The sequence below is a fragment of the Geotrypetes seraphini genome, chromosome 1 (genome assembly GCF_902459505.1).
Source record: "Geotrypetes seraphini chromosome 1, aGeoSer1.1, whole genome shotgun sequence".
Lineage (NCBI taxonomy): Eukaryota > Metazoa > Chordata > Amphibia > Gymnophiona > Dermophiidae > Geotrypetes > Geotrypetes seraphini.
Genome location: NC_047084.1, coordinates 150,523,904 through 150,551,528, shown reverse-complemented (window position 1 = coordinate 150,551,528; position 27,625 = coordinate 150,523,904). Strand labels below are relative to the sequence as shown.

The window sequence follows — 27,625 nt, the reverse complement described above, 5'->3', positions numbered from 1 at the left end:
ATCCACAGGGAAGGTACCACAAAAAGCCAAAAAACTTACACACTGAAGAGAGATCACAGGCACGATACCTCTGCTCTGTGGAAAACTAAAGACAACTGATCCCACACTCACACTTTGGGGTGGGAAGGCACCCACATATTCACAGTAAGATGCTGGCAAAGGCTTCTTAAAGAAACAGTATACTGGGCAACGTCTGCTACTGGACTATATCGGTCACCCAGTTGTGAGAATAGCCTACTTTCCCTCAAAGAAAAGGAAGTTCATCCCAGCTATTTTTTATGGAAGCTGTACCTAGTACTGTATATGGAACTCCATTCTGATATGCAGAAACTTGGCTTGTAACTCATTTATTGACAGAACGAATCAAACTACAATAATACGCACCATTTTTTCTTCATAGTTGCAATCCACTTCATTAATTTCAGTTTGTTTGTTTGACAAGTCATCATCAGAAACTTCTTCCTAATGAGGAAAAATGAAAAAATATTGAATCTGAAAAGGAACCGAATGGTAGACTACATTTAGCTTTTTTTTAAACTATGAACCCTACTTTTCAAAATCAGCCCCATGCCCAAGATGAAAATCCTGGTGGTTTACAGGTTCACCATTACTGACATACAAGTCATTCCATGTAAAATGGACCAATACTGAAAACCTCCCACGCTTGGCCTCTTTGAAATCCAACCAAATTTTACAGGGCTGTTGTCTAGTGTCTCAAATGAAATTCTGTAAAAAAATTTGGGATCTATCTCAATTTGGTCAGGAGCTAGGGGGTGGTTGAACAAAAGCAATCGACCAACTCCCATGCCTTGTGTGACCTAAAACGACAACTTTGCTTAAGCACTACGACAGAAGGAAACTACCTAAGAGTCTGAAATTTTGCAGTTTGGTACAACACCTTGGGACAAGTTTCTGTGCCAAGTTTGAAATCTTTTGCGAACGTGCTTCCATTTCTACAGGTCAGCACAGTAGGCAAAAAAATTCACGAATGAGAATTTTTGATAGATTGACTCCATACTACTGCTGGTAGGTAAGTCAGCTGAGGATACAACTTTACCAACAGACATGTACCATGAGATACTTCCAAGATTTGCAATACTGAGCTTTTACAGTCAAGTGAAGCTTTATATATTTATGCAAATTTTCAGTTTTTCAGATTCAAATATCTCTAATGTGTAGTTTTTTTTTAATATAATTTGAAAGAGTATGTTTTTTGCTACAGAAGCTATCCTGTTTCATCTTGGACCCGACCTTTCTTTGGTGAGAATTGATGGATAAGCATTACTTGATTGCATAAACATGTTATGTTGAAGGGGTCATTGGTACTTCATTGTGAATGTGCAGTGGAACTATATTGATCTGAAAACTCATAACCGAGCTTTGCCAGCCACAAGTACTCATCTCGTACTATGCTCAGCGTTTTAACAAACTTACTGTGCACTTTTGCAAGATGACAGTCAAAACATGCATTGGCTTGCACAAACTACTTACTGTGTGCAAGCACAAACACATAATCATGTGATTCACAAGAATGTACACATAACTGTAGTAATATGCGCAGCTTTTCTGAACATGTTCTGACTTGCATCTATCACAGCACAGTGGCTGTATGAACAAGTCTGGCTTTAAGGTTCATCATGACCTTATAACACCACATGATTTCATTATTTGATAAAGCTTGCCTTTGACGTCTTGCTTTCAGTCTATTCTTTCTGTGCAGCATCTGGTTCCCTAGTTCAGTGGTTCCCAACCCTGTCCTGGAGGACCACCAGGCCAATCGAGTTTTCAGGCTAGCCCTAATGAATATGCATGAGAGAGATTTGCATATAATGGAAGTGACAGGCATGCAAATCTGCTCCATGCATATTCATTAGGGCTATCCAGAAAACCCGATTGGCTTGGTGGTCCTCCAGGACAGGGTTGGGGATCACTGCCCTAGTTAATTAGGCTATGCCTGTGTGGATTTTGGAAACTTACTCTGCACTTGCTGACGTACAACTTGCTTTGCTCTGTTTTCATTGTGCTCTCACACTGATATTTTTCACCTTACTTTTATTCTGTATTTTTAGGTGACTCATCTTATGGAAACTAATAATAAGCCAAAGCCCTGCAATATTGGAATCTATGATAGTTCTGAGTGCCAGAAATCATCTACCTTCTATTCTGGAGAAAGCTGCTTGAAGCTTATTTCTGATTTCTCTTTGCCTGACCAAGAATTAATTAAAAGGTGCTCTGGACTTTCTACTTTGTCTGTGGAATTTAATATCTGTACTCATCATGAAGCCTTGATTCTGATGAAGTTTGGATTTCTATAGAAAAACTGCTGTAATCTGTTCAGAAAACAGAATCACAGCAATATCAAAGGTCTACGCCCAATTGATCTTCCTGAAACTGCTCTAAAAGCTATTACAAAGCACGAGTTTAAACCAGGCCAAAAGCTTTGCCCAAAATGCAGGCAAGACTTGCGCGTCAAACTGCAAGATAAAGCTACAGCCTCAGCACCTTGGGGTTGTGGGTTCAAACCCACGTTGCTCCTTGTGACCCTGGGCAAGTCACTTAATCCCCCAATGCCCCAGGTACATTAAATAGTTTGTGAGCCCGCCGGGACAGAGAGGGAAAACTGCTTGAGTACCTGAATAAATTTATATAAACCGTTCTGAGCTCTCTTGGGAGAACGGTATACAAAAATAAATAAAATTTTAAAAAAAGTCTGATTTTGACAGTGATGACCAATGCATCTGAAAACTTCAATGCCAGCTTTTCACCACTAGGAATCTCTCCTCTAAAGATTCAATGGATTAGCAAGCAAAATTCCTTAAGTTATGCTAAACGCAAACTCTCTGAAGCCCATAATGCAATTGCAGACCAAATTACAGTTATTGGTGACTTAACTCCAGCAGAACCAGAAAGTGGCCAATGTAGAAGGTATTCTGACTATGACCTTCTATTAAATGAACTGAAGCAGAAGTTGGAACTATCTAGTAATAGGTAGAAAATACAAATTCTCACTCTTGCTCCACACTAGAGAATGACATAGTAGGTAGAAAGGAGGGAGGGGGCCATGCAAGGGGTGCCGAAGGGCGGGGAGGTGGCAAGAGGGAAGGATGGTAGAGGAAAGAAGCAGATGAAGGGGGTGGAGAGGAACAGATGCTGAAGGGAAATGGGGAACAGAGAGTGGGGAGAAGACGCTGAAAGAAAATGAGGAACAGAGTTGGGAGAAGACGCTGAAGGGAATGGGGAAGAGAGAGTGGGGAGAAGATGCTTGAAGGGAAGAAGACAGATGCCAGACTATGAGGGAGTGGAGGGAAGAAGATGGGTGCCCGACCAATTGAGGGGGGGGTGAAGGGAGAGGTACAGTAACAGAGCAAATTGAAGTCACAGAGAGAAGACAGACAGTGGATGGAAGGCATTGAATGAGAAGATGAGGGAAGCAGAAACCAGACAACAAAGGTAGAAAAAAAAATTTCTATTTATTTATTTATTTTCTTTCTTTCTTTTTTTTTTTTTTTGCTTTAGGATAAAGTAGTATATTAGTTGTGTTTATAAAAATTTATAAACAAAGCCCTGCCAGCTGAACATCTTTTTCTCTAGTTCAGCAGCCAGAATTTTGGTTTATAAGGAAGGAATAAGCTAAATATTGCAGTACTGAAGCTTGCATGGATGCTGCAGGGATAGTAGTCACGGGGATGGGGCGGGGACAGTGACGGTGATCACGGGGACGGGGACAAATTTTTTCCCCGTGTCATTCTCTACTCCACACAGCTGGACTATTGAGAAAACCGCTTTGGAATTTGATGTTTCAACTAGAATGGTTATAAAGGCCAGGAAACTGAAACAGCAGGATGGAATTCTTGCTGTTCCAGCAACAAAGAGAGGAAAAGTGCTTGCTCATCAGATTACACAGAAAGTCCTGGATTTTTATGAAGACAATGAAATCTCTAGAATATGCCCAGGCAAAAAAGATTATGTCTCTGTTCAGATCAGTGGTGACAAAGTGCAAAAGCAGAAAAGATTGCTATTATGCAATCTGAAGGAACTGTACCCCACCTATCGCAGTCAGCATGGGCCTGAAATTGGGTTCTCAAAGTTATGTGAGCTTCGGCCAGTGGTGTGTCACTGTCAGTTCATCAGGGACTCATTGGTCTGTGGGGCCTTTGGATGACCATGGAATAAAGGGAGTACTAAAGGAAGATAAAGAAATCGCTGACAAACTGAACACATTTTTTGCGTCTGTATTTACCGAAGAGGATATACGCAACATACCGGAACCCATCAGGTTCTATGCTGGAAATGAAGATGGGAAACTGATAGGGCTGACGGTCAGTCTAGAAGAGGTATGCAGGCAGATTGATAGGCTAAAGAGCGATAAATCCCCAGGACTGGATGGCATCCATCCGAGGGTCATCAAGGAACTGAAAAGGACTATAGCTGAACTGCTTCAACTAATAGCCAACCTGTCGATCAAATCGGGAAAGATTCCGGAAGAATGGAAGGTGACGAATGTTACGCCGATCTTCAAAAAGGGTTCAAGGGGAGATCTGGCAAACTACAGACCGGTGAGTCTAACCTCGGTACCGGGAAAGGACCGCATCATTGATCACCTTGACGGACACGGTCTGATGAGGACCAGCCAGCACAGTTTCAGCAAAGGCAGATCTTGTCTGACGAACTTGCTGCACTTTTTCGAGGAGTAAACAGGCAGATAGACAAGGGCAACCTGGTCTACATTGTAGATCTGGATTTTCAGAAGGCGTTCGACAAGGTTCCACATGAACGACTACGTTGGAAAATTGCAAGTCATGGAATCGAGGGTGAAATACTCACGTGGATTAAAAACTGGCTGGAGCATAGGAAACAAGAGTGGGGGTAAATGGACAATGCTCGGACTGGAAGAGCATTACCAGTGGGGTGCCGCAGGGCTCAGTGCTTGGACCCGTACTCTTCAACATCTTTATAAATGATCTGGACATTGGTACGACGAGTGAGGCGATTAAATTTGTGGACGATACGAAATTATTCAGAGTAGTGAAGACACAGGGGAATTGTTAAGATCTGCAACGTGACATAATCAAGCTTGAAAAATGGGCACTGACATGGCAAATGAGGTTCAATGTATATAAGCATAAAGTGATGCATGTCAGTAACAAAAATCTCATACAGGATGTCTGGGGCAGTACTTGGAGAGACCTCCCAGGAAAGAGACTTGGGAGTTCTGATCGATAAGTCGATGAAGCTGTCTGCACAATGCGCGGCGGCGGCAAAAAGGGCAAACAGAATGCTAGGAATGATTAAGGGGATCCGATAGAGTGGACCGATAGAGTGGAAGCGGACAATAGAGGCTGCCCCACCGTCGGTACCGGTGGCTCAGACCGGACCGGGACTGGAAGGTTCGGTGCTAATAGAGCAAGAAGGAGCTGCTGCAACTGCTCTTTAAGTTGCACTTGGAGGACGGCTGCAATTCGCTCGTCCAGCGAAGGCACCGGTACCGCTTTCTTTTTCTGCGGTACCTGTGGTGCTGCTCGACGCCCAGAGGATGAGGAGCCCGAGGACGAGGCACTCACCTCTATGGGGGCGGAGCGTTTGCGCGGGCGCCTCGTGGTCGGCAGGACTGGACTCGCTGCCACAGCGACCGGAGGGCGCTCCAGCGGGGAAGGCTTCTTAGCTGGCTTACCTGACTGGTGCGACGCCGGCGTGGTGTTGCATGGCGTCGAAGAAGTGGGTGCCGATTGCGAAGGAGCCAACGCCGGTGTCGATGCCGCAGAATCAGCCATGTCAGCACCGAAAAGTAACTTCTGTTGAATTTGTCTATTTTTCAACGTTCTTTTCTTTAAAGTTGCACAACGGGTGCAGGTGGAAGCCCTATGATCCGGGCCCAGGCACTGTAAGCACCAATTGTGCGGGTCGGTCAGAGAAATGGGCAGTGCACACCGCTGGCACTTCTTGAACCCTGGTTGAGGGGCATGAAAGTAAAGACGGCCTCTGCCAAATCGAAAGCCGAGGCTTCGATGATGGCAACAGGCCCGCCGGGGCGAACCCGAGAGAAAAAAATAAAGGTTTTTTTTTTTTTTTTACTAAAGAAAAACTTAGAAAAAAATAAGAAAAGAAGGAAGATACTCTTCCTCACAAAATTTTCGCAAGCGGGAAGGCGAAAAAGCACAGTTACTTACCGTAACAGGTGTTATCCAGGGACAGCAGGCAGATATTCTTGACTGATGGGTGACGGCACCGACGGAGCCCCGGTACGGACAATTTTAGAGTGATTGCACTCTAAGAACTTAGAAAGTTCTAGCTAGGCCGCACCGCGCGTGCGCAAGTGCCTTCCCGCCCGACAGAGGTGCGCGGTCCCCAGTTAAGATAAGCCAGCTAAGAAGCCAACCCGGGGAGGTGGGAGGGACCCAAGAATATCTGCCTGCTGTCCCTGGATAACACCTGTTACGATAAGTAACTGTGCTTTATCCCAGGACAAGCAGGCAGCATATTCTTGACTGATGGGTGACCTCCAAGCTAACAAAAAAGAGGGATGGAGGGAAGGTTGGCCATTAAGAAAACAAATTTTGTAAAACAGATTGGCCGAAGTGTCCATCCCGTCTGGAGAATGCATCCAGACAATAGTGAGATGTGAAAGTATGAACTGAGGACCAAGTAGCAGCCTTGCAGATTTCCTCAATAGGAGTGGAACGGAGGAAAGCTACAGATGCTGCCATAGCTCTAACTTTGTGGCCCGTGACAGAACCTTCCAGTGTCAGGCCCGACTGAGCATAACAGAATGAAATGCAAGCAGCAAGCCAATTGGATAGGGTGCGTTTAGATACAGGATGACCCAACTTGTTAGGATCAAAAGACAAAAACAGTTGAGGAGATGATCTGTGAGGTTTAGTGCGTTCGAGATAGTAAGCCAAAGCACGTTTACAGTCCAAGGTATGCAAAGCCTGTTCACCTGGATGAGAATGAGGCTTTGGAAAAAATACAGGTAGGACAATGGACTGATTAAGATGAAAGTCAGACACAACCTTAGGGAGAAATTTGGGGTGTGTACGTAGAACCACCTTATCATGGTGAAAAACCGTGAAAGGTGGATCGGCCACTAGTGCATGCAACTCACTGACTCTCCTGGCAGAAGTGAGAGCTATCAGGAAGACCACTTTCCAAGTGAGAAATTTGAAATGTGTTGTGGCCAAAGGTTCAAAAGGAGGCTTCATTAAAGCGGAAAGAACCACATTGAGATCCCACACCACAGGAGGGGGCTTGAGAGGTGGTTTTACATTGAAAAGGCCTCTCATGAATCTAGAAACCAGAGGATGAGCCGAGAGGGGTTTTCCATGAACTGGCTCATGAAATGCAGCAATGGCACTAAGATGAACTCTGATAGAAGTAGATTTAAGGCCAGAGTTAGACAAGGAAAGAAGATAGTCCAACACCAGTCCCACTACCAGAGACATGGGATTATGGTGATGTAAGAGGCACCAGGACGAAAACCGAGACCATTTCTGTTGATAACACTGAAGAGTGGCCGGTTTCCTGGAAGCATCAATGATAGAATGGACAGGCTGAGAAAGGAGTGAATGAGCCGAAGTCAGCCCGAGAGAAACCAAGCTGTCAGGTGCAGAGACTGTAAGTTGGGATGTAATAGGGACTGTTGATGCTGAGTAAGCAGAGAAGGAAACAGTGGAAGAGGAATGGGTTCCCTGCAACTGAGTTGAAGTAGAAGGGAGAACCAATGTTGCCTGGGCCACCATGGAGCGATGAGAATCATGGTGGCTCGTTCCCTCTTGAGCTTGAACAATGTCCGCAGCATGAGCGGTAGAGGGGGAAATGCATATAGGAAGAGATTGGTCCAATCCAGGAGAAATGCATCGGGTGCCAGACGGTGAGGAGAATAGAGTCTGGAGCAAAACAGGGGCAGCTGATGATTGTGAGGAGCTGCAAAAAGGTCCACCTGAGGAGTGCCCCATTGGGCGAAAATGGACTGAAGAGTCGTGGGATCGAGAGTCCATTCGTGAGATTGGAGAATTCTGCTGAGATTGTCCGCTAAGGAATTCTGCTCCCCTTGAATGTAGACAGCCTTCAGGAATAAGTGACGAGCTGTCGCCCAAGACCAAATCCGTTGGGCTTCCTGACACAACAGGCGAGAGCCCGTCCATCCCTGTTTGTTGATGTAGTACATTGCAACTTGATTGTCTGTGCAAATGAGTAGTACTTGAGGAAAGAGAAGATGTTGAAAAGCCTTGAGGGCATAAAACATCGCTCGGAGTTCCAGGAAATTGATGTGGTGTTTCTTTTCCTGGACAGTCCAAAACCCCTGAGTTTGGAACTCGTTCAAGTGAGCTCCCCAGGCATAGGGGGAGGAATCTGTGGTGATGACTAGTTGATGAGGAGGTAGATGGAACAGTAGACCTCTGGATAGATTTGAAGATGTCAACCACCAAAGAAGCGACTGTCGAAGAGACGAGGTCACAGATATATGTTGTGAACAAGGATCCGTCGCTTGTGACCACTGGTTCGCTAGGATCCATTGAGGAGTACGCAGGTGGAGACGTGCGAAGGGGGTGACATGTACTGTCGAAGCCATATGCCCCAATAGCACCATCATGTGATTGGCAGAGATGGTAATCTGTTGAAACACCTGCCAACAGAGATGAAGGATGGTCTGAAGGCGGTTGGATGGAAGAAATGCCTGCATCAGAACAGTGTCCAGAATGGCTCCAATGAATTGAAGTCGCTGAGTTGGAATGAGGTGCGACTTGGGTAGATTGATTTCAAAACCCAACAGCCGAAGAAAGTGAATGGTCTGGTTGGTGGCAAGCAGAACCGCCTGAGGAGAGTGAGCTTTGATCAGCCAGTCATCCAAGTAAGGGAAGACTTGAAAATTGTGAGAGCGGAGATAGACCGCTACTACAATCAGGCACTTGGTGAATACCCAGGGTGAGGAGGCCAGACCGAAGGGTAGCACCTTGTACTGATAATGGGTTTGATTGATGAGAAAGCGTAGATATTGCCTGGACGTCAGATGGATAGGAATATGTGTGTAAGCCTCTTTTAGATCGAGGGAGCATAGCCAGTCGCCCTGAGAGATGAGAGGGTAGAGGGTGGCAAGAGAGAGCATTTTGAACTTCTCCTTGACCAAGCATTTGTTGAGATCTCTGAGATCTAATATAGGTCTGAGGTCTCCGGTCTTTTTGGGAACTAGAAAGTACCGGGAGTAAAATCCCTGACCTCTCTGATCCTGAGGAACTTCTTCGATGGCATTGAGAAGAAGGAGGGATTGAACCTCTTGAGCTAGAAAGAGGGACTGAGACTTGTTGGAAGCAGACTCTTTTGGAAGGCCTAACGGCGGAGGAGTCTGAAAATTGAGGAAGTAGCCGTGGGCTATGATAGAGAGCACCCACTGGTCGGTGGTGATCACTTCCCATCGAGTTAGAAAAATGTTTAGTCGACCTCCTATAGGTTGCAGAAGAGGACATGAGGAAGACTGGCAATGCCCTGGAGAAGCGAGTCAAAAGGGCTGAGTCAGTTTAGGCTGAGCAACAGGCTTCATGGCAGGCGGCTGTTGTTGGCGAGCCTGTTGTTGGTGCTGCCTTTGCCTCCGAGGCTGAGGAGGATGAGGCTGAATCGGCCGAGCAGAAAAACATCTCTGATAGGACGTCTGCTGCCTGAAAGGACGAGGAGGAGGAGGTTTCTTCTTGTTTTTCAATAAAGTATCCCACCTCGTCTCATGAGCAGAAAGCTTCTGAGTGGTGGTATCCAGAGATTCACCAAACAGCTCATCACCCAGGCAGGGAGCATTAAAGAACATAAGAACATAAGCAGTGCCTCCGCCGGGTCAGACCATAGGTCCATCCTGCCCGGCAGTCCGCTCCCGCGGCAGCCCAAACAGGTCACGACCTGTCTGAATCACCAGAAGGGGCTCCCTTGCCACCTTGGTTTCTCATTGAAGTCCTATCTTCCCATCGTAGTCCTAACCCTCCAGTCTTGCACATGCACGACCTGTTGGGTTTCTATACTTATTACATTGGCAAGGCGGTCCTGGTGGTTCACATCAAGGTCTGAGACGCGAAGCCACGCCAATCGTCTCATCGCTACAGCCATAGCAGTAGCTCGAGAGGTCAGTTCAAAAGTGTCATAGATGGAACGGACCATAAACTTCTTGATGTGCAAGAGACTGGCAGTGCATTGTTGAAAAGCAGAAAGCTTGCGGTCAGGAATATATTTCTGAAAAGTGGCCATCTGCTGGATAAGATGTTTCAGGTAAAAGGAAAAGTGAAACGCATAGTTACCTGAACGGTTGGCCAACATAGCATTTTGGTAAAGTCGTTTACCAAATTTATCCATGGCCTTGCCTTCTCTGCCAGGAGGGACAGAGGCATATACACTAGAGCCTGCAGATTTTTTGAGGGTTGACTCCACCAGCAAAGATTCATGTGGAAGCTGAGGTTTGTCAAACCCTGGGATAGGAATAACTTTATAAAGCGATTCCAACTTCCTTGGAGCTCCTGGAATAGTGAGAGGAGTTTCCAAATTTTTGTAAAAAGTTTCCCTTAATATATCATGAAGGGGTAACTTTAAAAATTCTTTGGGAGGTTGTTCAAAGTCCAAAGCCTCCAAGAATGCTTTTGACTTCTTAGATTCAGATTCCAAGGGAAGAGAAAGGGTGTCTGACATTTCCCTAAGAAATTTGGTGAAGGAAGAGTGCTCTGGCTTACTAGCAGGATCCTGCACCGATGGGTCAGCCTCATCCGATAAAAAATCCTCCTCGGTACCGAGGGGATCATCAGAGTCATCCCATAAATCAGGGTCCCGTACCGATGGGAAATGGCCCTGAGACAAAGGAGTAGAGGATTCGGTATGCCTGGTTTTGCGTACCGATTTGCCTGAACGCATCGACACCGTACCCGGTGACTGTAAAACGGGACGGGTGTCAGAAAGCGGTACCGGATCAGAGGCCGAGTGAGCCGTATGTCGAAGAGACTTTGGCTCTGCCGATTAAGACAGGCATAGAAATAGAAGAGGCAGATTTTAGCGGTGCCGATAACGTCGATGCCGATAACATAGGCTGGTCGACTATCGGTACCGCAGGCTCAGTGGGTACCGACACCGGAAGGTTCGGAGTTAGCAGAGTCGGGAGCAGGTGTTGTAATTGCTCCTTAAGCTGGACCTGAAGGATGGATGCTATACGCTCATCCAGAGACGGTCCCGATAGCACCGGTACCGCTTTTTTCTTGCTCGGTACCTGCAGTGCCGCTCGACGCTCAGGCGAAGTCGATGCCGATGAAGAGGCAGTGACTTCTATGGGAGCGGAGCGTTTGCGGGGCCGGCACGCAGTCTGCAGGACTTGGCTCACTGCTTGTTCGACTGGCGGGCCAAGAACAGAAGGTGATGTCTTCTTAGCCGGCTTACCTGAAGGGTGAGACACCGAAGAGACCTCTTGCGGTGTCGAAACCACCGGTGCCGATTTGGAGGAAGTCGCCGGAGTCGACGCCGGTGGAACTTCCATAGCGGCACCGAAAAGAATCCGCTGTTGAATTTGGCGGTTCTTCAAAGTTCTCTTTTGAAGAGAACTACAGCGGGTGCACGTTTCCGCCCTATGGTCCGGACCCAAACACTGAAGGCACCACTTGTGCGGGTCGGATAAAGAAATAGGGCGTGCACACCGCTGACACTTCTTAAAACCCGGAGAAGGGGGCATGAAGGGAAAAACGGCAGTAGCAAAATCGAAGCCCGAGGCTTCGATGGTGCCAACAAGCCCTGCCGAGGCCAACCGAAAAAAAGTCAAAAAAATAGACTTTTTTTTTTTTTTTTTTAGGAAAATAATAAAAGAAGAAAAAGTGAATAAATCCATAAGAAAAATTACGCGAGCGGGAAGGCGAAAAAAGAGAGTCCAACAGCCGTTGGAAACACGCGTCTTCTTAGCTCCGCGGAAACTAAGAAACTGGGGACCGCGCGCCTCTGTCGGGCAGGAAGGCACTCGCGCACGCGCGGTGCGGCCTAGCTAGAACTTTCTAAGTTCTTAGAGTGCAATCACTCTAAAATTGTCCGTACCGGGGCTCCGTCGGTGCCGTCACCCATCAGTCAAGAATATGCTGCCTGCTTGTCCTGAGATAAAAGATCTTTTCAACGGCCGTTGAAAAGAACGCGTCTTCTTAGCTCCGCGGAAACTAAGAAACTGGGGACCGCGCGCCTCGGTCGGGCGGGAGGGCACTCGCGCATGCGGCCTGCTAGAACTTTCCAAGTTCTTAGAGTACAATCACTCTAAAATTGTCGGTGCCGTCACCCATCAGTTAAGAATATGCTGCCTGCTTGTCCTGGGATAAAAGAGATTATTTGTAACCTAGTTAATGTTTAATGCTTAATGGTTGGGTCAGGGACTGTAAAAATGCGTTGATGGTCCCTATTTTAGCTGCAGTTTAGTGTCATCACTAAATTATGGGTTATGTGGTCTGAGCACTTTTACTTTTCTATTTACTATTTATGATAAATTTCAACAATTAATAATTTATATACGAGCTGTGATTGTTTAACGTGTTCATAAATGCATAAAGCCATATTTTTGAGATGGTCATATCTTCAGCTTCACTTGACTGTAAAAGCTCATATTGCAAATCTTGGAAGTACCTTAGGTTACTTGTCTGCTGGTAAAGTTGTACCCCTCAGCTGACTTACCTATCAGCAGAAGTATGGAGCCAAACTGTGCCAAACATTTTCATTTGTGAATTTTTTTGCCTACTTTGTTGACCTGTAGAAATGGAAGCACGTTTGCAAAAGATTTCAAACTTGGCACAAAAACTTGCCTCAAGGTGTTGTACCAAACTGCAAAATTTCAGACTCCTAGGTAGTTTCCTTCTGCCGCAGTGCTTAAGCAAATTTGGCGTTTTAGGTCACATGAGGTGGATCGATTGCTTTTGTTCAACCACCAAATTGACCAAATTGAAATAGATCCCAAAAATTTTGCAGAGTTTCATTTTAGACCCTAGACAATACCCCTGTAAAATTTGGTTGGATTTCAAGGTAGTTGAGCATAGACTCCTGGTCCACTTGACATGGAATGACCCATTAAAATTAAGTCATTGATAAAATGAGCCCTCCAATTGATGCCCTTAACATCGTTAGAGCATGACTTAAATCTACCAATTGCTGCTAAAGGCATGAGATATTTTTTTCTTTTCTTTTTGATGGACACATACGTCATATGTGTATTACACACACACACAATATCTGCCCCCATAAAAAAAGTTATGCCCCCCACCCAAACAAAGAGGCAGAAGGGATGCCCACTCTCTCCTGCCTCTGCCACCCAAACCCCTCCACACTCCCAACCGACACCTGCTCGAAGATCGCTCCACCCAAACTCCCAACTTTCCCCCACAATCACAACCACCTAGACACCCTCAAACCCCCCTCCCCATGAAGACTGTGACCCCCCTGACACACCCTCCACGAAGATCCTTGACAGGAGGGTTGCCCACTCCTTCCTGCCTCTACCACTCAGCTCTCCCCACACCCTACTACTACTATTTATTATTTCTATAGCGCTAAAAGGCGTACAAAGCGCTGTACATTTTAACATACAATAGACAGTCCCTGCTCAGAAGAGCTTACAATCTAATTTAGACATGACATTTCAGAGTTGGTGAGATTTTAGTGGGTATAGGTATCTGAAAGCAGTGAGTGGGAGTTAAGAGTTGAAAGTTAAAAAAAAAAGTGTGCTTATATTGATTCAGGCATATGGTGCCGCAAGAAAGAAGGGACAGAGTTTGTAGTTGGCAGTGGAAGAAAAGGGTATAGATAAGATGGGCTTGCCCGATGAGCGGAGATCATGGGGAGAGCATAGGGGGAGATAAGTGAGGAGAGATATCGGCGGGGGGGGGGGGGGGTCAGAGTAAATGCACTTGTAAGTCAGCAAGAGGAGTTTAAACTGTATTCGGAAATGGATGGGGAGCCAATGAAGTGACTTGAGAGGGGTAATGTGAGAATAGCGGCTCTCACAGAATATGAGTCATGCACCAGCATTTTGAACGAATTGAAGAGGTGGGAGATGGGTGCGCAGGAGGCCCGAGTATGTCGCAGCAGTCTAAGCGCGAGGTGATGAGAGCGTGGACAAAGGTTTTGGTAGTGTGTTCAGAGAGAAGAGGACGGATTTAGGTAATATTATAGAGGAGGGTGGTTTGTTGGATCTGAGCAGAGAAGAAGAGACGAGTCAAAGATCACCCCAAGTTTGCGAGCTGACGAGACAGAGAGGATAGTGTTATCCACAGAAATAGAGAACGGCGAGGGGGGGAGGCGAGTTTAGGCAAAAGATAAGAAGTTCAGTTTTAACCATATTCAGTTTGAGATGGCGATGAGAAATCCAAGCGGCAATGTCGGACAGGCAGGCTGAAATTCAGGCCTGAATTCCTGTAGAGATATCTGGTGTGGAGAGGTAGATCTGGGAGTCGTCATGGTTTTCAATATCATCTCTATGGTGACAGGAGATCAGTGTACCAAGAGAGCGGGTATATATGGAAGAGAGGAGAGGGCCCAGGACAGAGCCTTGGGGTAAGCCAATAGACAGCGGGATTGTGGCGGTGGCGGAGGATCCACTGTAACAGACGCTGAAAGTACGACGAGAAAGATAAGAAGAAAACCAGGAGAACAGAACCCTGGAATCCCAGCGAGGACGTGTCGAGAAGGAGGTGGTGATCAACAATGTTGAAGGCAGCAGACAGATTGAGAAGAATGAGTAGAGTCCCTTCCTGGTGCCTTAGCCAATCAGGGCCTTAGGCCCCTCCCAGTGCAATCCAAGATGCACCGGGAAGGGGAAGGTCTGCCATTTTGGAGAGGCAGGCCTGGTGCAAGAGGGACTGGGTATCCCTCCTGCTCTCTGCATACAAATAAGGTATGGGGTGGGGTAGGGGTGTGGGAAAGCTGAGTGGCAGAAGGGAGCGGGCATCCCTCCTGCCAAGATCTTCAAACAGTGTGTACATTGGGGGGCCGCGATCTTCACAGGCGAGGGTAAGGAAGGGTGTTCAGGTTATTGCAATGTTCGCAGGGTGGAGGGCAGAATAATTTTTTTTATTTATGGGGGCGGATATTGTGCATGGGTAACACAAGCACAACATCTGTGCCGATTTTAAAAAAAGAGCTTCCTGCTCCGAACACTTGAGAAGCAGGAGGTTGCTTCGGAGCTTCCCCTGCAGCTCAGCTGTTTGGGATTCCCCTATCGGCTCTGCGCATGTGTCAAGAGTTGTTTTTCCAGTGACTGATGGGGTGGGATTATGGCAGACCTCTGTGAAACTCATTTGCATGGGAAGCCATTAGAGCATCAACTGCCATTTGGAAATCGAAAAAAAACAAACAACACAAAAACGGCCCGCAGCAACCTACACGGTCTTAACGACCATTTTTAATGCATCCGGCCCTCAGACGCCTAGCAACACCTATGAATCATGCCTACTTAAGCGTCACTAAGCACCACTCTGAGTTCTGCGCAGAATTGTTAATTTTTATAAAAATCAATTAACTTCAATGACATGGTCTACATGCAGCATCTCTCCCTTCCTCCCCCTCCATTATCATGTGCAACATTTCTTTCTCTCTCCCCATGCACCATCTCTTCCTACCCTCCACCCTATGTCCAACATTTTTCCTTCTCTTCTCTATGCATGTCTCCTTCCCTTCCACCATATGCAGGATTTCTCCTTCTTACCCCTTTTTATCTCTTTGTTGCATCTCTCCCTTCCTCTCCTCCACCCCATGTCCAACAATTATTTCCCTCTCCTCCCTCCCCCCATGTGCAGCAGCCTTCCTTCCCTCCTATCCCACATGGTTAGACATGACATACCTCCAGGCTTCCTAAAGCAGCAGCAACGGTGGCTGACTGGCAGAGGCAGTGCTGTGAAAAGGCTGTTCGCAGCCTGCCCCGCCAGGGCTTCCCTCTGCCCCGTCATCAATGATGTGGCATAAGAAAGGCTCCGGCTGGACAGGCTGTGAGCAGCCTGTTCACAGTGCTTCTTCTCCTGGCCAGTCACTGCCACTGCTGCTGCTTTAGGAAGCCTGGAGGTATATCAAGTCTCACCTGAGGGGGTGGGTTGGTCACTGAAATCTGTGAATCCAAATTTTTTGTAAAACAATCAATTCGAATTGATTCACTGAAATTAATTGGTAAATCAGCAAATTGGGCAGCACTAGTGGAAACAGAGCTGATATAGGTTCACTATGACATAGTGTGTAAAACTAAGAAACTAGAAAGTCTTGGTTGCATAAATTAAATATTGCTGTACACGCCTCCCTCCATATTCACAGGAATTAAGGGCAGAGCCAGCCCACGAATAAGTAAAATTCGCAAATAAATTTTGGGCCGACTGACCCACTCCCGGACCTTACCTGATGGTTTAGCGGTGACATAGGGCAGGAGCGATTTTCTTACACTCCTGCCCCGTGCAGAGCCGTGCTGTGAGTTCCCTTTGTTGTCTAGTGAGACCACAGGAACTCAAAGCACAGGTGCACAGCACGGCTCTGCACGGGGCAGGATTGAGGAGTGTCACAGCTAGACCACCAGGTAAGGTCCGAGCATGAATTTGCCACCGGAGCTGCGTCCACAGCTCAGGGCTCCAATTGCCCCCTCCTCTTCGCCCCGATCCAAGTCCCGGGGCTGGTTCTGGTCGGTGCGGGCTGCCTCCAAGCAATTCTCTATGGGGGGGTGGCAAAAAAAAAAAAAAAAATCACAAATAGTCGAAACTACGATCGCTGAAACCGCGAATAGGGAGTGAGAAGTGTAATTCTTTCACAATGAAGTGTAGCACACATTTTGTAGACCAGTGGAAAAAAAATACTGTCATTTTAAATTGTATTGTTATACAGCCAAATGTGAAAAATGCACAGAAGGCATGATTATTTTTGTCAAAGTACTAAATAGAATATTCTAACAAAGGCTTACAGCATCAAACCAGCTCATAGGTGGCTGCCTCAAATGGTCTAATTCTTAGAAGAAATATAAATACACAAGAGAGACAAAGTTTGAACAAAGGACAGTGCAAAATAAGTACTGGCACAAAAACAAACATTCTTGTACTTTTTTCTAGTGGTTTACGTCCATGTTATATACCAATTTTTAAATTGGTTTAATCTTCTTGTTGTTGCCTATACTAATTAGATATTCATGTCCCTAGAGACATAAAACTATATCATTTAAGCCCCTCCAACCTACTATACAAGTTGTTGATCTCAGCACATGGCTCAAACCCAAGGTAGGACTAATGCACAGGCAAACTAGGCACATGCCTACTCAGCCTAAAGTCAAGACGAGGTCAGCAGACCTGACAAGTCTAGAAAAAGAATGCTAAATCCAGACAGAAGTAGGAAACTTGGGATTAAGAGTATGGTTGCCAGTCACTACTGCTTCCTTCTTCCACTTTATGATTCAAACTCCTCACCAAGATGCTTGAATATTCATCCTCCTTCATTGCTTCACTGCCTCTACTCCCTCTTCCTCAGCTCATCTCTGCAAACCACTTTCAGGGGGCCAGCAGTCATAGCTGTGTCAGAAGACTGGGAGTGAAAGGATTAAATTACAAAGTAGCTTCCCCTGCACCTGGGTTCTGGATAGGAAGGAAGAGTTGTAAGAACCTAGATTTTATAAATCACTTCTTCAAATCTAAACTCAAAGCCAACTGCAAATTCAGGTACAGTTGGTAGATCCATGACCCAAAGGACTTAAAATTTAAGTTTTTATCTCAAACAATAGAGGGTGGCATTAACTTGCCAGATTTCTCTCACTAAATCATCTTGGGCTCTTATTACTCAGTATGCTGCTGCTCCTCCACTCCAAACCACTTGAAGCAAGGTGAACTTGGGGGAAGGGCACTCTGGGAAGCGAGACCATGATTGGAGGTCTCTAGAGGAGAATGAACAGAGTAAATGAGTCTTCAAGGAGGAGAGAGCATGAAAAGCATTACCACTATGAATCCTTGAAAACGTTTCATAAATGTATGTTTACCTAGGCTCAATTTAATGTTAATTCAGTCCTGTTTAGAGTTTTCATTTGAAAAGTTGAAGTACATGAAACCTTAATTTCTTTTATCATAGCTTTTTTAAAATGTAGCAGAATGCCAACAATGCTGCCTGGATGTCCCACTCCCACTTTAAACTTAACATGGAAAAGGAAAAAAATCTTATTTTTCCATCCCAAACCCATTTCACTTTATGTGGATAACCCCATTATCTGCCCAGTCCTCCCTGTCCTTAGCCCTGGAGATATCTTGACTCCTCACTTAATCTTTCATTTCTCCAGGTTCAAACTAAGGGGCAAATTCTATACATGGGAGTGGCCTTTGGTATCTGGCCAATCTGCGTCTTAGGCCACTCCCAGTGCATTCCAGATTGTATTGGAAAGGAGGCCTAAGACTCCAGTTGGCCCAGGCACCTAAGGCCTCTGCTATGGGGGGTTGTCAGGTTTGGGGGGGGGAGGGCCTTCATGGGTTCAAGGAGAGCCTGATGGCAGGATGGAATGGGAATCCCTCCTGCCTATCGCAGATGGGAGGGGGGGTTGTTTCGGGGGTTCCAGTAGGAGAGAGTGGGCATCCATCCTGCCAGGGAACTTCAAGGGAGGGATCGAGGGTGGCAATGATAGGAAATGGGCATCCATCCTGTTGGCCAAATTTGCGAGGGGGGAGTTCCCCTGCCATAGCCACTCAGCCGACCGCTGCAGGGGGATTCCCTTGCCACGGTCAGCTGATGGGAAGGGTCAGGCGTTCCCAGTGTTCTTCAACTGTCGGTCCACCAACCGGTGCCAGTCCGCATAAATTTTCTGCCGGTCCACACAGGTCTGGTAAGATCAGGGGAGCTCTGACATTTTGCTTCCCAGCTCTCAATACTTGCCTGCAACAGCGCCAATAGCGTCAGCGCAGCGATTCGCTTAGGCAGCCTTGGGTCCTCTGAGGAAAGAGGAAGTAGCATCATCAGAGGCGGGCTGCAACTGAGCAAAAGTCCAAAGGTTACATAAGTGAATCGCTGCGCTAACGCTACTGGCGCTGCTGCAGGCAAATACTAAGGGGAGCGGAGGGAAGGAAGTCACTATTGGAGGCTGGGAAGCTGCTGGATAAAGGGAGAGCTGCTACTGACCGGGAGGGAGGGAGGGAGGGAGGGAGAAGGAGTGATGCTGCTGGGAGGGAAAGAGAAGAGAGTTACTGCTGGACAAGGGAGGAGGAAAAAAGGAAGGAGATAGCTGGCAGGGAGATTAGAGGAGGGGAAGGGGTCAGGGTGAAATGGAGAGATCAGATGAGGGAAAGAGGAAAGACAGAGGAATGAGAAAGTAGAAAGAGACTGATGCTAGGAAGGGGATCAGCAGAGAAATAAGGAGAGAGAGACAAAGATGCTAGATCTGGTGTAGGAGAGATAAAAATGAAGAGAGCAGAATGAATCATGTAAAAAGGAGAGAGGGGGCGCAGGCTGGATGGAAAGGGAAGAGGGGCATAGAAAGGCAGATACCATATGGAAGGGGGAAAGGGCAGACAGTGGATGGAAGGAGCAGACGCTGGATTGAAGAGAGTGAAAAGATGACAGCAGAAACCAGAGACAACAAAAGGTAGAAAAAAAATAATTTCTATTTTGTGATTAGAATACTGTATATCAGATTTCAAATATGTATCCTGCTAGAGCTGGTGTTAGACATAACTGGGGACTGCAAAGCCCAGGCAGTACTTCTTTAGCTTCCAGTTGGCTTAGGGCTCTCTCTGACCAGGGGGCAATTGCCCTAGTTGCACTCCCCTAACACTATTCCTGTCATATGTGACTGCGGTATTCTGTTAACATGATATTTCTGTGTAGTATTCTGTAATAATTTGGCTTATTCAGTTTTCTTGATAGTAATGGGGATATATGTGATGGGGAGGGGAGACAGGGGTTTTGTTGCTCTGTATTTGAATTTATAAAATGACAATTGTACAGAATATTGTTTCATTTTATACTTTAATAAAATACATTCAATATGAAATCATAACTATTTGAGGCTTGTGCGGATGGGATCAGATGGTTAGCAGGGACCGAGCTCACGGGGACAGGGCGGAGACGGGGTTTTTTATTTCAGTCAGTAGTTTGCCAGTCCACAAAATAATTATTATATTTCCGCCAGTCCATAGATGTAAAAAGGTTGAAAAACACTGCTCTAACCAACACCTGTGACATGGGTGATGGTTAGAGAATCAGTACTGGTGAGGCAGGGTTAGACGATTCTATATAAGACACCAGTGTGCAATTCCTTAGGCGCTGCAGAAACCGGCATCCTATACAGAATTTCCCCTTAAGTACCTGTACGAGAGGTGTTCAATAATTTATCTACCCAAGTATGAAAGAAAGTAGCAAGTGTGTTGAAACTAGTCTGTGAATGTTGTGACATGTCTCAAGGCTACTCATACACAGTTGCGGCTCAGTGCAAGACTAACATTCCAAGAGGCAGGATGTCAGGAGAGTCCTCATGCGAATCAAGTAAGAAATTGCTAGATTTGGAGCACCGTTCAGATATAATTTCTCAGAAAAGAAGGGAAAAAGCCAAAGAAGATCCATGAACACATGACTGCAGTTTATGGTGAGTCTGCCTCATCATCCTACAAAATAAAATTTTGGAGCAAGCAATTTAAGTGGGGTAGACAGTCCATTAAAGATGACCCTCAAACTGGACAGCCTGTGCAAGAAAGTAGAGGATTTAATTTGGTCAGACAGATGAAGTAAGGTTTTCTTAATAGCTGAAGAAATGGGCATCTCGGCAGGTACACTTTGGAAAATAATTCATGAAAAGTTGGGCATGTCCAAGGTTAGTGCAAGATAGGGGGGTTCCAAGAATGCTGACTCAATGTCAGAAGGCCCTGAGGCTGTAGCGCTGACAGGAGAATTTGGAGATGCTCCGTAAAGACCAAGTGAATTTTTTTCATCATTTGGTGACTGGAGATGAGACTTGGGTCTATCACAGAGATTCTGAGTTTAAAATGGAGTCAGTGCAGTGGAAGCACAAGTCATCCCCCACCTCAAAATAGTTCAACACAGAAAAATCTGCAGGCAAAGTCATGGCAACTGTCTTCTGGGATGATGATGGACTTTTGCTTCTGGAATTCTTGCCACACAAGACAACCATAACCAACGAGAGTTACGCCAATACAATAATCACTTTGTAGGAGTCAATCAAGCAGAAAAGATGAGGAAAACTCACACAGTAAGCGTGCTGGCTCTTCACAACAATGCGCTGGTGCACATGTCACAACAATCACAGGCTGCCATCCAAGAACGTGGGTATCAGCAGCTGAAAATTCATCTACAGTCCTGACTTGGCTCCCTCGGATTATTTCCTGTCCCGAGTTTTGAAGAAATTTCTCCATAGACAGCGGATTTCAAGTGATGAAGATGTCAAGGAAGCTGTTATGTCCTGGTTTTAAGGTCAAACAAAAAAATTATTTTCAAAAGTGTTAGTCATTGCAGGAAAAGTGGATGAATTGTATGGAGCTATCAGGGGGCTATATAGAAAAGTAAAATTTTTTTTTGAAAACTCTTTTCTTTCCTAATGAGGTACATAAATTTCTTGAACACCCCTCGAACCACTTTGAATGTGTAACCACAAAAAAGGCAGTATGCAAGTCCCATCCCCTTTCCTCTGCACATTCTCTCTATATCACCATCAAAATCCAGCAGTTCCTTTCTGAACACACTACTAAATAGCCCTTATCCACTTTTATCACTTAGACTACTGCAATCTGCCCTCTTATAGATCTCCCACAAAATTGTCTCTTCCCACCCAATGTACCCAAAATTCAGATACATTACTTCTCTGTTAGCACCAGCACAGCCATATAACCCTTCTTCTCAAGTCATAATGTTTATTCCTTATTCATTTCCATATAGTTCAAGCTCTTCCTATTCACCTGTAAGTACATTTGCTCCATGACGACTCACTACCTTCCCTTATACTCTACATCATAAACTCTGCTCATTGGGACAATTCACTTTACTCCTTTCCTCCATCTCTAACTCCTAACTGCATTTTCCATCTTGCTGCAATATACACTTCGAACAGGATTCCTGAGATTGTGTTCTGCTCCTTCTCTAACTTTATGCAAACTTAGGCTAAAATCCCTCCATTGAGTCTGCTTGCAATTCCTAATTCCTGCCTTACCCACTAAATAGCCTTGTTGTTGCTTCTACCATTTAATACATGAATTTCTAATATTCTGTCCCTATATGTCTGTCTTTAATAATTTGTACATTTACAAGGACTATCCCTTATATATAATTATAAAACTTGGCACACAAACACCAAGAACTACTACGGTTTGCTACTTCATTTTTGTTGTAAAGTTTCATAGGTTACAGATAGCTTGCCTAGATATATATTTTTTTTTAATCATATGTGGATTTTTTCAGTCCCTACAAATTTGTTACAATCCATCCTTCTGAATATGTTTTATAGTCATTTAAATACTAATCAGGCTTCAAAATCAACAAAGTAGTGATGTAACTATACATATATTGTTTGTAAGTGTGTTAAGCACATTACTATCATGTACTGTATAATGTTACAGATCCCGTCATGAACGCTTCTGGGAGGATGGCCTCTATTAAAATAAGTGAAGTTAATTATGTTATGATTTTCACAAATACAGCAAAAAGCCAACATACACTAAACAGAACATGGAAAATATTTCCCCACTGTCTTCTCATATCATGATAAACAGGATCTTCTCCAGCACTCTCTTGACCTAGATTAGCAAGAACCACCCTCTGGATTAAAACCAGCACACAAGGTCAGCAAAGAAAGAGTAGAAAACGCATCAAGACTGAATAAAAAACCCCTGCAGCGTCAAACCATCAAAACAAAGGAACCCAACAACATCAATCAGTGACTATAGTAATCAAGGGTCTGGCCCAGGAGACAATGAAAGCAACAACCACCATTTGCGACCAGTGACTCTCCCATTGTTTGGGAGAGGAGGTGGAGGATAGTGGAAGGCTGGCGTCTGTCGGCGTCAGCAGCGAAGGATGAAGGCACCTGGCTCCCTCACACTCTCCCAGCGCTGACAGCCACTTCCCTCCTCCTCATCATTTACGGCCTCCCTTACCTTCAGCAGCGTATATTTAGGTATTTTAAAAAAAAAACACACCCACCCAACAACACACAATCCTTTGTAAAGCTCTGAGAGGAGTTTCGGCGATCACGCCGATCCCGGAAAACCAAATTCGCTGTAGTTTAGCGATAGCTTACAACAGAAGCAAAAGCATGACCAAGATCTAATGCAAGCGACGTGTGAAAACGGAACTTGTGCGTTGCCGAAACTCAAGTTACATCACCGCCGACTTCTCAGCTCAAGTCTTAGGTTACTTGCACAGCCATCGGAGGTGCGCGCACACACTATCTATTGAGAAGCAAAAAAAAAAAAAAAAAGAGTCAGGAGCAAAAACAAGAAAACTGGAGAAAGCAAAAGGCCCCGGGACTTGCTATCCCCCCTCCCGGTCCCACGGTAAACGCGAAGCAACTTCTGCGGTCAGTAAGCAGCACGCGAGTCGCGCTGTGTGTTATCACCACCTTTGTCTTGCGAGCGACACAAGGAGACGGAAGAGCGGTGATGAAACATGCAATACAGGACCAAGTGAAAACAAAACAAAACACCACACTGCACCTACCAAAGGGAGGATCCCCAAATCTCCAGAATACAGGGAGGAACAGGTACCCCTCCCCCCTCATCCACAGGACCCTTTCTCTAACTTTTCTGTCTTCAGGTTCCACAGGCAGAAACTCTATCCGCCTGGTTCCACGCTAAACACAGTTCGTCTCACCTCACCGTCCATCGCCTCCACCTTGGGTCCGGCATCAGACGGTGCCGGTTCCGCCGCTATCCCTGCTCTCGTAGCTCCTTGACTGTCCCCGTGCTCCTCCACCTCTCCGGCGGCGCTGGCGTCCATGTCATCGGTGCCGGCAGCCTCCGGCGGCGGCTGCTCTCCTGTCGCCGACATCCTAGAAACAGTGTGTAACCGGGAAACCCGATGAAAGAAGTTCCGCCGACGCCGGGTTTACCGCTCACACGAGGAACCCCCCCTCACACACACACAGAAGCCGAACCCGCGCGCACGCGAGCGAGGAAGCCCCGCAGGCGGGAAGCGCGCGCACCCCAACACGAGACACGCGGCTTCGCATACAGAGAACGTTTAGGAGACACAAACGCCGGGCCCACACCACGCGCCGCTCGTATCACTTTACTCGGCCGCCCGACCAGTAGGAGCGAAGGACCGCCGCCTGGACCCGGCTTTTTTTTTTTTTCACTTGCCAGCTGCCCCACCAACCAGGAATCGAGCCGGCTCCTAACTCTCGCGAGAATACACGCACGCACTGTGTAACGACGGTAAAAGAAAACCCTAACGTAAGTTATCCCGCCCCCACGCGTTTCAAACAACAGAGGTGTGCGCGCGTGCTTCTCCGTCTGCCCCGCCCCCCTCCCCGGCCTTTATCCCCCTTTAAGCCGACTTACCCGGCTTTGCTGAGAAACTTTGAAGGGAAGGCGGCGAGAAGGAGGGGGGATACTAGAGAAAGAAGCCGAGGCTGCGGCTGGAAACTTGAACGGAGGCAGCGTAGTAGGAGAAAGAAGCGCGCGCTTGCGCCTCGGCTTTAGGGGAGTGTCGCGAAATCCGCCGTTATGGACCTCTGGTGCTTTCTGACGTGAATCACGTTGCGTCACGGTGTTTTCTAGCATAGGTACCTACTGGGGAAACCCTCCTTTTCGCCTCTTACTGAATACTTTCGGGGGGGGGGGGGAGGGGAATTGGTTGTGTTCGACCGGTGATACTGGACTATGGAGATTGTTATGTTGTTTCCTGGTGTTGATTATTACGGGGACAGGGGGGCATGATGTATACGAGACGCTACGTTGTAAGCATTAAGTTCCTCGCTCTCAAAACCATACTGAGCTGGCAGCAGGAAGCAGGGGAACCTAGGAACTCCCAGATGCTGGTTTAGGACCTTTTTTTTATCTTTCTTTAAGTGCTAAACGAATATTGTAAATACAAAAGATAATAAGAGCCCATGCAGGAGAGAAGCCACAGTGCTCTTTAAAAAGTGCGCTCAGGACAGCTGGGGAAGAGAATGGCAAGAGGACAGATAGATTATGGGCTTGTCTGAGCTGTCTAAAATACAGTGCAAGCATTTAGAGTTTCTAAAAATTGTTCTAAACAGTGTTAAACTAAAATTTGTTTCTGGTCACACTTGTTGCTTTGGTTTTGATTTAGCGTACTACAACATTTTACAGTGATAAAATATTCTATTGGCGGCTTGCGAAAAGCAGATGTTTTCTGGGGAGATGTGACTCCTGCCTTGGTCCTTTTCAGGCTGTCCTGTTATTTGGTGTGTCTCAATTTACGTAAGCCAAGTATCCCCTTAGTCTAACAAATATCAACTAGGGACCACCAATCGGCCAAGCTCTGCCTCCGACCCTGTCTCCATTTCTAATTGTAAAGCAGGAGTGTCAAACTCAGTCACATTAAGGGCTAGATTCACAAAGCGTACCGATCGGTTTGCAACCCCTTTGCGACCAGAATTCCCTCATGCACTATTCACTAACCTTTCCTGCAATCCACTTCAAATCTATACATGCAAATGAGGAGAAACGCATGCAAAGTGGACAGGGAAGCGATTCACAAACCGATTGGGCTGGCCGATCAACCCAAGAAGCGACTGCTGGGGACCAGTCAAAAACATCTTTCTGACTCTCCAGTTCCATAGAAGGCCTGCTCTACCCAGATATCCCTGCTCTGCCCCAAATTGCCACCCTGCTCTGCCCAGATCTCTCCTGCCTGCTCTGCCACGAATCACCGCATCGCTGCCACGGTTTTCTCCTGCCCTTCCCCGCCCTGCGAGCCTCTGGTTTTAACCTGCAGGTTAAAACCACGGTCTCGCTAGGCTAAAAACTAAAAAAAAAGGTAAAAGTTTTTAAAAAGTCACGGCTCAGACGGACATGCACAGAGCATTTACAGATTGTCTGTGCATGCGTGGGGATCGCATAACAGCGATCCGTGCCGGCAGATGGGGACGTTCCTCCAATCGCCCCATCTATATATTCAACTTTAAAGAATCCATTGGACATAGAAACATAGAAGATGACGGCAGAAAAGGGCTACAGCCCATCAAGTCTGCCCACTCTGCTTACCCACCCCTTGTCTATGCCCTAATGACCCAATTTCCTTATCTTGACCCTCGTAGGGATCCCACATGGGTATCCCATTTATTCTTAAAGTCTGGCAGCATGTCTGCCTCGATCACCTGCACTGGAAGCTTGTTCCAATGATCAACTACTCTCTCTGTGAAGAAATACTTTCTGGTGTCGCCATGAAATTTTCTGCCCCTGCTCTTGTGGCCGAGGGACCCTTGAGAAAGAAAATATCATCTTCCACTTCGACACGTCCCATGAGGTACTTAAATGTTTCGATCATGTCTCCCCTCTCCCTACGTTCCTCGTGAGTGTAGAGCTGCAATTTGTTCAGTCTCTCTTCATAAGAGAGACCCTTGAGCCCCGAGATCATCCTGGTGGCCGTCCGCTGAACCGATTCAATTCTGCGCACATCTTTACTGTAATGTGGCCTCCAGATGAGGTCTCACCATGGCCCTGTACAACGGCATTATGACTTCAGGCTTTCGGCAAGCCTTCTCCACTTGATTGGCAGTTTTCATGTCTGCACTGATGATTACTCCTAAATCTCGTTCTGCTGAAGTCCTAGTTAAAGTTTCTCCGTTCAAGAAGTACATCCGGCATGGATTTCTGCTTCCGAGGTGCATGACCTTACATTTCTTAGCATTGAAGCCTAGCTGCCAGGTTGAGGACCAACTTTCCAATGTAAGCAGGTCCTGCGCCATATAATTCTGTAAACTGCATTCACTTACTATATTACATAGTTTGGCATCATCGGCGAATAGTGTTATTTTACCTTGAAGCCCTTGAATCAGATCCCCTATGAATATGTTGAAAAGGAGTGGACCCAGGACCGAGCCCTGCGGCACTCCACTGGTCACCTCCGATGTTTTAGAGAGGGTACCATTAACCACCACCCTCTGAAGTCTGCCACTCAGCCAATCATTGACCCATGCAGTTAGTGTCTCTCCTAACCCCATCGATTCCATCTTGCTTAGCGGCCTGGGGTGTGGGACACTGTCAAAAGCTTTACTGAAGTCCAGGTACACGACGTCCAAAGACTCTCCCAAGTCCAACTTTCTTGTTACCCAGTCAAAGAAGCTGATGAGATTGGATTGGCAGGACCTACCCTTGGTGAATCCATGCTGACTGGGATCCCGAAGATTCCCCTCATTCAAGATCGTGTCCAATTTGCTTTTAATTAGTGTTTCCATGAGTTTGCACACTATTGATGTGAGACTCAGCGGTCTATAATTCACAGCCTCTGCCCTGCAACCCTTTTTATGCAGAGGAACGACATTAGCTAATTTCCAGTCCAAGGGAATTTTCCCCTTACTTAGAGAGAGATTGAATAGCTCAGCTAACTGTTTCGCCAGGACATCGCTCAATTCTCTGAGCACTCTTGGGTGCAAATTGTCTGGTCCCATGGCTTTGCTCACCTTGAGTCTTGCCAGTTCACTGTAAACTTCACCTGGTGTGAACTAAAAATTCTGAAACGG

The 27,625-nt window shown here is 46.3% G+C and overlaps 1 protein-coding gene across 4 annotated transcripts in view; it reads right to left on the bottom strand.

The window, feature by feature from the left end:
• Window positions 1-24,622, bottom strand: part of SMARCA5 (SWI/SNF related, matrix associated, actin dependent regulator of chromatin, subfamily a, member 5) — a 436,858-nt gene extending 412,236 nt beyond the window's left edge. For 2 of the 4 annotated variants that reach the window (XM_033939959.1, XM_033939976.1), the window contains exons 1-2: window positions 23,788-24,271; window positions 385-462 (exon numbers count right to left, since the gene is read on the bottom strand). In XM_033939959.1, coding sequence (XP_033795850.1) covers window positions 385-462; window positions 23,788-23,964 — 255 coding nt within the window. In that variant the 5' untranslated portion in view covers window positions 23,965-24,271. Of the gene's footprint in view, window positions 1-384; window positions 463-23,787; window positions 24,272-24,476 lie in introns of those variants that run through there. The other 2 variants (XM_033939968.1, XM_033939984.1) reach the window with 2 other exon arrangements.
• Between the last annotated feature and the right edge of the window lie 3,003 nt (window positions 24,623-27,625).